Genomic DNA, 13273 nt, shown 5'->3' with positions numbered 1-13273 from the left:
AATTATATAAAATGTTTTAAAATGTTCATGTCCTAAATGAAGGAAGAAAGCCCAAGGATTGTTCAACAAATGCCTGCTATTTTCTGTGAACTTTAGAAGATAAGGGCAATGATGCATAATTTGCTAAGGGAGTATTTGGCACTTTCTAAGTTGGCTTCTATGCTAGGGAGTGTTATATAAGTACAAAGAATGGATCAGTCACACATATTTGTCTCTAAAATGGGAATTACAATGTATCGGTGGACCCAAGTGGATATTTGGACTTGAAGCAAGGATTTTAAATCCTGCAAGATCAACTACTGTGCTTTTAATAGATACAATTTTTTTTTCAGTCCCAGGACATCCCTATGTATAACCATAATTTGAATTATGGAGCTTAATCAGCATTTTTTCCTTCACTCCAGAAAAATCACTGACCCCTTAATTTTCAGAATCCATTTAATTATGCAGATTCTCATGTTTTATGTGTATTCATTATACTCCTTGTGGCTACATACAAGCAACTCAAGCTATACTAAATGGCATTTTCATCACTAAATGATGTGTGGCATCAAGAAGGGAGGGCGTGCAAAAAAAGCATGGAAGAAAATGGAATTAGGATAAGTTTCTCTTTGCTCTGACTTGAAATAATCTTTTTGGAATAAATTGTGTTTTTAGAACTTATGAAAACAGCAGCACTAGGAGCACAGTGGGAGTTAGCACATCTTACAAATTGCCCTCCAAATGATATATTTCTGATGTCTTAATTAGGTTTGGATATTTTTGAGTTATTTGGCTCAAGAGAGAAGCATATTTTCTGGTTTTCATGAGAAAAGATACTATTAGAAATATACTTAAAGTGAAACTGTCCTACTCTTGATTTCCCATCATACACTATTTTGAAAACTTTTCCACATGAAATGGAATCTTTTCTGTCTCAAACATGTCAATAGCAGTAGGAAATCACATTCATATAGGTAAATCAACTGTTAGCAAAATTTAACCAATTATAAAAAACCATATAATCCTGCCCCAAGTTAGGGAGATTTTTATGTGATGAGCCTTTTGAGAAAAGAGAAGATTTTTCTCTATCCTTAGTAGTAAGGCATTTTCTTGACATTGCTGTTTGACTCACAAATATGCAAATATTTGAACTTGTACATCCATCTTTTTATAATTTAACTCATAGGTTTTAAAGAGTTAACTCAGCTAGATTTCAACTTTTCCATAATCACATGGTGTAATGGGAATGTAAATTTTTAAGATCTTCCCTGCCCCTAGGCTAAAGTGCACCTGGAGCCTGGGGTGGGAGGCTTGTTTTTCAGTAGATACTTTTTGATTGGGCAGTGAGTCAATAAGGTTGTTACATTCTCTGAGCCAGGAGAAGGCTATATAAGCCCTGATGTGTAGCTTTGTTTTGGGTAGTGTAGCTCACTTTGAGAAGTGTTCTGTGATTTGATCAGATGAAACTCTGGGAAGCCGTTGTTGTGAGTCCCCTGGCTTTGAAAAACCCAGATATTGATTTGGTATGGATGTAATGGTTGGACAGTTTGGAAATCTGTCTACTTGATCTGTTTCTCTGTCTTGATAATTCTGTCTGTATACTCTGAGGTTCTGGGTGCTGACCTTTTTCCCCTGAACTAGGTAAACAATACATATTTGACTGATTAAAGTAAGCTTGTTAACCCATTTTGAGTTGCTTTCCTTTATCAAAGCAGATCCAAGAACCTGTGTTGGCAGTGACCCTGGGGATGCTTGGGGTGCTTGCTGCTACACCTGGCTATTAAGTATCAGGGACAGGATTTGAACCTAGACCTTCTTGACTTCGAGCTCAATATTCTATCCACTATTTTATGTTATTTCAATAGACTATGTAATCTAAGGAAAATATTCATGGCATGCGGTAGATTATACATATACTATATTTTTAATGTAAAGATAATAAAATACATGAGGTCACAAACTACATTTCTAAATGTTTCTTGTAGCAGCTAACATTTAATAGTATCATCAATTTAGGGTGAAAAGGGACTTTAGAGATCCCTAATACAGTCTCTTTATTTTGGCAAGGAGGAAACTAAGATGCTGAGTATTTAAGTGACTTACCCAAGACCATACAGCCAAGTAGTTTACCAGGATTTGAAAATAGGTCCTTAGATTGCAAATTGAATACTTTCCACAACAGTAAACTACATCTTTTTTTTTTTAACCAATAGCTCTTCCTTTTAGAGTTAAGCTTTTCCCAACTGATATTTGAAATTTCACTTCATTTCACACCCCCTGGTGCAGTATAGTTTTTGATTAGATAAAATAATAAAAATAATTATTAGATAAAAACTGGAGTAGAATTATGTCCATCCATCCACCCATACATATGTATGCATATACACACATATGCACACACTATATATATATATATATATATATATATATATGTCTATCTCAAAAAGATTTTTCTTAAACTGGCAGTGTGGATACTTGGTTGATGATTTGCTCACATCATATAAGTCTGGACAACAAAAATTCATTAATTCATTGAACTTTTGGATATTTAGGGGTACCAGAATATATTTGTAGACATTCTAAACAGGTTAAGTAGTATAGGTCTGAAGGTTTCGGGGGATGAAGATCTTGGATTTTGAAGCAAACCTGACATAGAATCATGTAGAATTATTAAGTTGAACTTTTTTTTCTTTTTTTAAAAAATCTACATAGAAAATGCCACTGAACACACGACTAGGAGGAGCAGTTGACCTCCTCCTTTCTCCCTTCTGTCACTTTCAGGCCCTTCTTCTGCCACCATTATTCATTAACTACCTCTGTTCTTTTGAAGTTCACTCTACTCTCTCCAAGTCCTTGTTATTTATAGTGATTTGGCTTTAAATGAGAAAAATCTTTAAATAATTTTAAGCCAAATAATTCCAGTTAGGAGTCATAGAATCATAGCATAAAACTCCCTCTGAGATAATTCTCTGGCTTCCACTTGTATTGATGACAAGATTGCCAGAAGGAAGCTGACTTTCTCTCTCATCAGGGGTCTAAGGATGATACTGAGGGGCAGCTGTCTCTAGTACTCTTGCTCCCAGCCCCCGATTCCCAGTCCTCATAGCATTTCTTTTTTTTTTTTTAGAGAAAAAAAGATAGCATTTAATGTAAATACAAGTGTCACATAAGATTTCTCAATTAACAAGCCATTACAGGTGTTTCCCAGCAAATGTATAGAAATCTTCCAATTTCCTGTCCAGAAGGGTCGATTCTTTACGCTTGGGCAAGTCGTTCTATTATCCTCCTGTAGTCTGAAACAAGTTGCTGGAAGCTTTCCTCCAACTGTTCATGTTACATGCTTATATCTATTTGGTTCATCTGGTTTGTCAACTCTTCAGGCCTGAGACATCTTCTCATTTTGGCAAGATCTCTCTGCTTTTTCTTATATGGACCAATTAATCTTCTTTTTATGTCCAGTCTATAGCCTCTGGATTGTTCAGCATCACCCATGTCAGTCACACGTAACCGGAGAATTTCATAAACTCGCCTATCATGTTGCTTGTTTATTTTGAGCTTGTGTTGCGCCTCTGTCACCATATCTTGACTGAATCCTTGCATTAACTTGTCTGGTGAAAAGCAAGGCAGAGCTTGGCAAAGCTTCACAAGCACAAAATCTTTTAGTTTCACATAGTTTTCAGATGGATCTTCAGCTGTAATATCAAGAACTACAGGAGAAGATGTGTAATATCTATGAACTGTTTCAAAAAGTTGGGCACCATGGCCTTCACCTTGAAATGGAGGCAATATCAACATCTGGCTTACACGTGGCCGGGTTTTGTCTGGGTACACATAGTAATTATAGACTGTCATGTAGCCTACGGTCGCAAAGAGCGTAGCTCCATCCTTATTATACTTCTCAAATACTAGAAAGTAGTTCCATCTTTCATCATCCACGTCAATAAAGCTAGCAGTTTCAATAAACCACATCAAAAAGGTCTGAAGCCTTTCATGATATTCTCGAAAGCCTGTACATGTCATGTCAGCCTTGTATATTTCGTAGGTAATGTTTTCTCCTGCTTCCTTATTGTGAACTGAGTATGTATGGAGTAATGTTCCAAAGGGCTTAAAATTAACTTCTTTTTCCAACAATGAAATAAAATCATCTGTGTTTGTACAAAATCCAGGAGGAATGATTTCTCTAATTTTGCTCTCAACATCATCTGCCTCTACACAGTCGAAATTCTCACTAACTTTAGATGCATACTCAACTCAGAACAGTGTGGACAGGTTACCAGCATTATAGTACAAAATGATCTTAAGACCCTTGTAACCGAAGACAGTTTCATCATCACCAAATATCTGATGGCTATACTCAGGATTAAAAGTTGTGCTGTTATTGTCAAGAGCTTCAGAAAAGCGAACTAATTTAAGTTGAATTGCTTCATTGGTGTTACACTTGTACTCTGCCAGCTTCTTTTCCATGGCACTCTTGTTTTCCACTAAAAATTTTTCCACTGCACCAAATCCCGCCATTTCCGTGCAGCAGACTGAAGCGGCCGAGGAGAACCCTCATAGCATTTCTTATAGATCATCAACCGGCATTGTTACATTTAGAAAATAGGTACAGCAAGGGTAGTTGTTCCAGAAGCTTTCCCTACACACATAATTTCATTGGGACTGTGTGCTCAAATGTAGATAAAACATGTAGGCAAAGGGTATCCTGTCTCCCCAGTTTCTAGTTTTGAGAAGGTCTTTTCTCCATTTGTAGAGTCCTCATGAAGTTCCCTCTTGATGTAGTTCTCTGTGTTGCTGCACAGTCCCAAAGTCACCTTCTCTCTCTTTGTCTCAAAGATCCTGAGTCCAATGTTGTCATTAGTTATTTTTGCTCCAGGGACACTTGTGCCAATGAAGGCAGGAATTTCTTGTTTTCCAGTGTTTTGAAGTTCACATGTGCATCATTTTGTCAAGGGGGAGAGTGAAGAAAGAAACCAAATCAGGTGGCTAGGTGGTACAGTGAATAAATAGAGCACCAGCCCTGGAGTCAGGAGAACCTGAGTTCAAACCTGGCCTTAGACACTTAACACATACTAGCCATGGGACCTTGGGCAAGTTACTCAACCCCAATTGTTCTGCCTTCCCCCCTCCAAAAAAAGCAAAAAATACAAAAAACAAAAAAACCCAACCCATAAAAACCAAAACCAAAAGACCACACTCCTTTATTCCACCTCCTAATTGATCTCTCACCAAAGGATCCTTAACCAACCTTTTTCTGGAATATACTATTTTGAACTGGCTTTTTGTTTTATACATAGTACCAGAGTTGTTTCTCATTCTTTCATCCACTAGTTAAGATTATTTCCTCTGTGGCCACTTTGCTCTCATCTAATGATTGAAATACTTAACTCCTCTCAAATTAAGGGCTTATTCATGCCTAGTTTATACATTTGAGTAATTTATTAGTTCAACCCAGCTGTCTAAGCCTTTTATGATAACATTAATTGGGATATGGGTGGAAACTCTTATTTTTACAATAGGATCATAGATTTAGATATTGAAGGAACCTTAGAAGTCATGTAGTCCAGCTCTTTCATTTTCTGAAAAAAAGAACCTGAAGCTTGCCCACTTTTTTTCTCATATTTATACATGCTCCATCATTCCTCCAAAAAAAGTCAATTTTAGGGTAGCATTTTTATTTAGGATTTAGTGATTTTTTAAGGAGAAAGTTATATCTCAGTGCACATTAGGAGATGGAAAGAATGAGAGAAATAGTTATAGGATGAAAGAGTTTGCTAAATAAGGAAGACTTCCAGAAGAAAAGGGAAGATAGAAGGGACAGGGACTGGAGATAATAATGCTGAGCTGGTAGGAGATGAAAGTGATGAAGTGGGTAGTTGGAAAAAGGTAGGGGGAAAGTCAAGAAGGACGTAAAATGATCCAAGGCAGTAATGTGTGGACAGAGGATGGCTTTTCCACCAAAGAGATCCTCTTCCCACTCCTGGGGCCTGCCTTCTTCCTCAATGCTAGGTGAAACATCTATGGATTTGGGCCTGTACTTTGCACTGGGAAGGGAGGAGTTAATTATCTCACCTTATTCCTTCACCTTTCAAGCAAATGTCTTCCACAAAGAGAAGCACCTAGAGAAATTCACCATCTATGGGAAACTCCTCTTTTAACTTTGCAAAGCTCACACTCTACAACAGTGGAATATGTCATCCACTTTTATGAGTCACTTGATATAATAACAGAATCTTCAAACAAAGGCATCTCTGTGATTGTATCTATCAAGAAATCTTGATTGTGTGACCCATAACTCAGAGGATCCCTTCGCACAATGATCTTCAGCTCTGGCTTCACACAAACTGATTTATCCTGAGGAACATGACTCCATGTTTCAGTTTCCTCCTCCTCTTCCTTTTTGTCCTTCTTCTTCTCCTCTCTCTCTCTCTCTCTCTCTCTCTCTCTCTCTCACACACACACACACACACACACACGTTTGTTGTCCCAGGCTCAGGATAACATCCATGAAATCTCTAAATGACACTTAGGTATGGCTCTTTTCTAGAGTCTCCTCAAAATTTGACTATCAGGCTCCCTTTTATAAAAGATGTTCATTATATAATTTGGTTAGGTTAGGTGTAGGATAGTGATTTATTTCCTTTACCAGAGAAACTTCTTCAGCCACATCTGCATGCTATACAGAAAACTTAACACACCTCAGTTAGCCCATTGCACCTATTACACACTCCCTCTGAAAAACAAAGGCTCTCTGTTAGATCACCAAATACTACATTCCCTTCATTGGACTTGCTGAGCATCACACAAAACCTAAATGTCCTGGCCAGTTAGGGCGCAACTCAGACTTTGTTTAGTCCCACGCCCCCCCGCCCCTGCCATGCAATCGTCCTGGTAGTGCGGTTTATCTCCACTGAGAATCATGTTCTTAAGAAAAAAAAAATCTCACTAAGTAGCTAGAAATAGAAAACTATCAAACTCACAAGATAGCTGCCACTATCCAGAAACATTAATTCCTTCGAAATCAGTGCCTGTTGTCCTATGCCCAACAAAAAACATAACAAGGAAGAAAAAATTCATCAGGGACAAAGGTACAATTAAACAATAACTCCCATCACCAGCAGGAATGGGTAAGAAATTTCCAATGCCCTTGCTGGAAGTCCAAGGAAGAGAAAACTCCCAACAGTTCTGACAGAAAAGAACCCCAAAAAACAAACAACTTTTGCTATAGTTTTTATAAAGGTTTTTTTTTTTCTATAAGGCTATACACTCCCTACAATGCTCAGTGTCCAGTTATCTTTGGCACCCCCCTCCCCCAGTCGCCATAGCTCATGGGCACTAATCAGGGGTTATATTGACTCAACAAGGTGCATGTCCCACAGTAAGGATCTGGAGCACATACCATTTCCAATCCAACAGATCAGGGGTTCTCATGATTAACTTCTGCGATATATGATTTTATTTAAGCATGGGAATTACCTTGTTCAAGGACATGTTTTAACTTCTATTTTGTTCTACTGGTTCAATTTTTTATGTTCCACAAACAGTATTCACAGTAAGATCTCATATTCTCATTCTCATTGTGTGACCATGAAGATGTAGGTTTCTGTCAATCAGTAAGACCTGCCTGTTCTCTTCTAATATTTGAAGATTATTCTCATGTAGATTTTATGGAAAATTTATGGTGATAAGAAAATGGGAATGAGTCAATATTTGCTAATATCCTCTGAACAGAGATTTTTTGTTTGATATTTCTCCCTCTTTTAGGTCCTTTAAAAATTGATTGTCTCAACGCTTTCACAATTGTGTCACTTCCAGAACATGCTTCTTCTGTGTGTACATGGCCTGGTTCACCTGCTCTCCCCAACATCCCCTTTTTAACCACCAAGTCCCAATTCTGAGACATAAGGGCTGTATGACCCTGGGAAAGTCACTGAATTCCTAGGTGCTATAGGCAACTCTAAAACTATACATAGTGAAGAAAATACCTCCTTTTAATGGTAGAAAGAGTTTCTTTATCTGAGAGATACCTGTACTATTTAATAACTTCTATCTGTGCCTGGTCCTCTATACTATTGACTCACTGCCCAGGTGGGTTTTCCCAGTATAAGCAATCCTCCACTCCATGATGCAGTATCAAAGTCTTTCTAATTCTCTCTCTTTTTTTTTTTTAGCTCCAGAGACAGTGCTTCTGAAAAAAACAAACAAAAACAAACTACCTCAGTCAGTGTGAGATATATCTCTAACTCTGCTCTGGAGTTCTTTCTCTGTTCAGTTGCTTCCTCCCAATTACATTCCCAATGAGTCCAACCCCTACCAGCAATCTCTGGTGGTTAGCACTGTTTATAAAGACAAAGTAAATATTTAAAACAAAAAAAAGTAAATAGACTTTGCCCTTTTCCCCTGACCCTGTGCCCAGAAGAAAATGCTTTAAATGTCTCTTTAAGGAGCTCAAGGGAGGTAGTGAGAAGCAGGATTACCATTTTGGAATTTGTGAGGGATGAGAGAGAGGGGTCAATCAACAACATAGCTTCTGTCCAGACTCATCACTTGTGAACTCAACTGTAGTAGTATACCTTCCTCAATTCCCCCTTTCTTTGTGGTGTTTGCTTTTGCTTTCTTGGCTCCAGGTGACTTCTCATAGTTTCCATTCCCAGCTTCCTATGACTTCCTCCAGTTACACTTTCTCCAGCTTGGAGTTTCTTCTGCTTTTCTCACCAGGAACTGATTATAATATTTCGCATTTCTACTTTTACTAGTAATTTATAGTAATTTTTTTTGGAAAACTATCTCCTCTTTATCTGTAGAAGATCATTCCAAGAAATTCCCTCCCAAAGAACAAGAATCTGGAAATTTAGCATGCAATATTCTTTACATTATTTGAATATGTAGTTATTTCTTAGGCTGAAAAGGATTCTCCCCATGTATAGAAAAAGGTTTGGTTTTATATCATACATATGTGTATATACACGTATACATATATTTATACACACATACATCTCTCTCTATATGTATGTATATATGTGTATATGTATGTATGAAGGCAGAAACCAGATGCTATGATAAGATTTTAAGTAACGTGGTCTATTGAGCAGCAAGGCTGGATGATCAATTTCTCCTTTAATCCCTGGTTCTCCTAAATTAATTTTTCTCTCTGAGGCATGCAGAAAGCCTTTGTTCAATACTTGGAAGTGTAATTTTCACATCAAACACCCTAAATTGGTCAAATAGGTCAAGCAGACATAGAACAGGAATAAAATAGGGAACTACAAAAGAAACTCTAATATAAAAGGTCACAAATATTATTATTGTCATTTTACATATGAAGAAATTGAGGTTAAGAGTTGATTAATCCATGGTCCCATAGTTAGTTTTATATCTGGAATTAGAACCCATATTTCTTGACTCAGTTCAGAATGTTTTCTAATCCTTCATGATCCATACTTGGAACTCCTTCTCTTTACAGAAAGGGTCCATATTTAGGACAGTAGGCAAATGAATTTAGTGAGTGCTTTTCCTGCCCTCAAACTTCACATGTGAACAAACTGGTAAAATATGTTATCATCAAGGTACATGTAATGATGGGTAGTGCTGGTTACTGAGGACTGAAATAAAATGAAAAAAAGAGAAAATACCTTCTAAGGATGAGAACAGTGATTACTGGTTTAAAGGGAAAGATTCTGGAAAGTTTTGCTCTCATCTTGCTTAGGAAAAATTGCACAGGCAAATGTTATTTACTTTGCCTGAAAAGCAGTGCTTAAAAGGGATGGTGCCATGAAGAGAAACTGAAAACTGGAGAGAGGAAGCCCTTTTAAAAATGCTCTGCCCTGGTCCATCTTTGACCAGAAAAGACATAATATATTGGCAAGAGAGTTCTAACAGTTACTGTAAGAGGCTCAGAGGATTTACATACATTTTGGGGTCTAATGGTTGGATATATAAGGATTTGCTGTATAATTTGTCTTCTTTTAATAAAACTTTCTTCTGCAATATGCTGAACATTGAGAGTTGGTTTCAATATATTTAGAAATTCCAAGTTTAGCTTTTCCCTGGTTTCCTGGATGGGAGTCGTGACCCTAGAAAGTAAGAAAATCCTACATGTGTACAGGGGCTTAGTATGTCATGGGAGAGTCTCTGAGCCATTGCTTACTTATGGATGAGTTTCAAGAGGAAGAAACCGGAATGGGAGAAAGAATTTGCTATCACTTTTACTCCTATTGAGTCACTGGTGGATACTTTGTAACATTTTAAATGATCCTATTTTGAGTATTTGAAGAATAATTTCTCACTAAAACTGAACCTCATTACTCTTTAGTAACCTATCCTCACCCCAAACCACATTTTATTAAATACAAATAAATTTTATTTGGGATTCAAGATAATGTAGATATATTTTTATGGAAGATTTGAAAGGAAAACATTGACAATCCTTTGGAATTTACATTTTATACAGTCATATCTTGAATCTCCTCCTTTTTACATATAATTTCTTTTTCTTCACTTTTCACATTTTGCTGCCAGAAAAGAGGCCATAATTTCACTTTTAGCTTTCACAAAGACCTAAAATGTTATTTTTTCCATTTAAGCTGATCATTGTATATGTATCTCCTCTTATAGGTGAATTTTCTTTTGTACAAGTGACAAAATAAATTTCACTGAGGTATTTACTTACTGGTATCAATCTCTCATTTTATCTTTTTTTATTAATAGAAAATATAAAGAGTATAGTATAGCAGAAAGACATTGGATTCGAAGTTACAGGATTTGGTGTTGGTTATTCCATTTAATATTTTTGTGACAGGCTTCAATTTCCTCAAAAAATGAGGGCATCATTTACTTCCAGTGGTGGGAGTACATAGGTGAAAGTAAATATTGAAGCATTGAACTAATCTTTCCTTGTCCTAATGGTCAGTGGTAGCAAGAGTAGCTACTAGATAAATGTCAATGAAAAATGATACAATCTAAGAAAAGGGCTTATGATCCTCAGAGGCTCAAGTTTAGCTCCCAAGAGGGCATTTCCCAAGGCTTATTATTATATCTGCATGGGTTGCCCCAATGGCCCTGCCTTCCCCCCTCCAAAAAGCAAAAAAAAAAGAAATCACAATTTGGTATATCTATTTATGTATGTATATACATTACACATTTGCCAATTGGCTTTTTTTTTTTGCTTTTTGGAGGGCAATTGGGGTTAAGTGACTTGCCCAGGGCCACACAGCTAGTTTTTGTGTTAAGTGTCTGAGGTCAGATTTGAACTCAGGTACTCCTGACTTCAAGGCTGGTGCTCTATTCACTGTGCCACCTAGCTGCCCCCATCAATTGGCTTTTAAATCTATAATAGGTTGACTCCCTTTTTCTAAATAGCTCAGTACCAATTTATCAGAACCAGAGCAACCCATGCAGATATAATCCCCAAGTGAACTACATTAATGAGGATACAAAATCTAGGATTTGCAAAGATTTCAGTTTCACTATTAAATGCCCTAATTTGTGGTAAGAAAACATCTTTAAAAAATAAAGTATTATTTTTGTTATTGTCAGAATTTTTTCTCAATACCATCATAGTGGACTGTGACAGTTATCCAGGTAATAAATATACTTTAAATATGTTGCATGAGAAATTATTGCTTTTTAAAATAATTTCCACTGTTATATTTTATAACAAAAGCTGACATAACCTTTTGCAAAGCACTTTGATATATCATTTGAGACTCACAACAACTGTATTAGGTAAGTATAACAGTTTTTTAAAATTTCTTTTGTAGATAAGGAAAAGCTCATAGAGTTTTTAATTGACATATTCATATCATAGTTACTGACATATTCATGTCATAGTTACTGTCAGCATTGAGATTTGAACTCATGTCTTAGAACATGACATCAAATGAATTTGAACATCACTAAAACAATATTCCATCTTTTTTAGTTGTTGACATTATATAAAGAAAAGATCAGAGATGAAAATTAAATTTAAATTTCATCCTACTTGATGAAGGTATGGGAGGGGGGCATTTGGGCATGTACATGCACACATACATACACACATCCAGATAATTGCTATACATTCTGTAAATTTATGCATCTGTCTGAAACTGCTAAAAATATAAGGAAAATGATGCTGACTTCTATTTTGCTGAGGTAACACACTACAGAGAATCTCCATAAACATTGCTGATTTGTGAATCCTTGTGGTAATTCCTTAGAACAGCCCATCTAAGATCTAGACCAAAGAAAATCTTTATACAATAATTAAGGACAAAGCTGTGTGTTGACCACATAGACAACTTATTTTCCCATCTTTGTTTTAAATAACTGAATTTATGTCTCTGTTCTCTATCTTTCACAAACAAAATAAACCTACATTAAGACATTTTAAAAACTGCCATATAATGACACACTAAATGTAATTGTTTCATAAAATGTCAATACCAACACTTTCTGTTGTATTTACAAAATAAAAAATTTATTTTGCTTTCATTTTTATGCTGTTAGAATATAAATTTTAATCAATATTTGTTGAATTATTGTTTTGTTGAACACAATAATACTATTTTATCCAACCTTGATGATGATAAAGATGCCTTTTAACTTACCTTGGAAATGTGATCTAATGGAATGAACAGTGAACTAAGAGTTTTGTCTGACTTTTGTGCCATTCCCTTTCACTACTCATTAGCTCAGTTTCCTTACCTGTCAAATGAAGGGTTTAACTAGGAGAGTGCTAAGCTTTCTATCAGATTTATTATTCTAAGATTCAAGTATGTAGCTGTAATATTACCCTGGATTTTCACAGTATTGTGCTTAATGAAGCAGAATGTCTGTCACCCTTAGTTTATTCCCCGGTAAATTGGGGAGGTTTAGACTAGATAATCTCAGTGGTCTCTCCAACTCTAAAACTATAAGAGCCTTTTATATTTATTCATTGGAAGGTTAAAAGGTAGTGAAATAACTTCTGTCACTTTTAACAAGAAATAGGATGCAACCTCCTCTCCATCAACCTCCTAATTAATTTAAAACTTAAATAACATCTCTAACAAAGGAGGAGGAAAAAAGATGGTCTCTTCTTTCAGATACAGAAACTGAAGCACAGGGAATCTATGCTCTCTTTAAGGTTATCTTGTTAGCACTACCAGCAAAAAAAATGGGGTGAAATACTCTCTTAGCCCAAGAAAGTTGGAAGAAGGTCTTTTCTCACTCAAGTAAAAGGGAAACATATTCCAGTAGAGGAAGTGTCCCAGAAAACTCAAAGCAAGCCCTACCTCAGCAGAAAAGCAAGAGATCCTGAGCCCCAGTGTGGTGG

At 36.3% G+C, this 13273-nt stretch overlaps 1 protein-coding gene across 1 annotated transcript; it reads right to left on the bottom strand.

The window, feature by feature from the left end:
• Positions 1–3090: 3090 nt before the first annotated feature.
• Positions 3091–4555, bottom strand: LOC138175667 (histone acetyltransferase type B catalytic subunit-like). Its single transcript, XM_069106157.1, is given in 1 exon segment — positions 3091–4555. A coding segment is annotated over 1 exon segment (1260 nt). The 5' UTR covers positions 4498–4555; the 3' UTR covers positions 3091–3237.
• Between the last annotated feature and the right edge of the window lie 8718 nt (positions 4556–13273).

The sequence above is a fragment of the Petaurus breviceps genome, unplaced genomic scaffold (assembly GCF_028583685.1).
Source record: "Petaurus breviceps papuanus isolate PSGF00001 unplaced genomic scaffold, PetGlider_PUasm1.0 78, whole genome shotgun sequence".
Classification (NCBI taxonomy): Eukaryota; Metazoa; Chordata; class Mammalia; order Diprotodontia; family Petauridae; genus Petaurus; species Petaurus breviceps.
The sequence above is the reverse complement of the archived record's forward strand: the minus strand, read 5'-3'. Positions and strand labels throughout refer to the sequence as shown.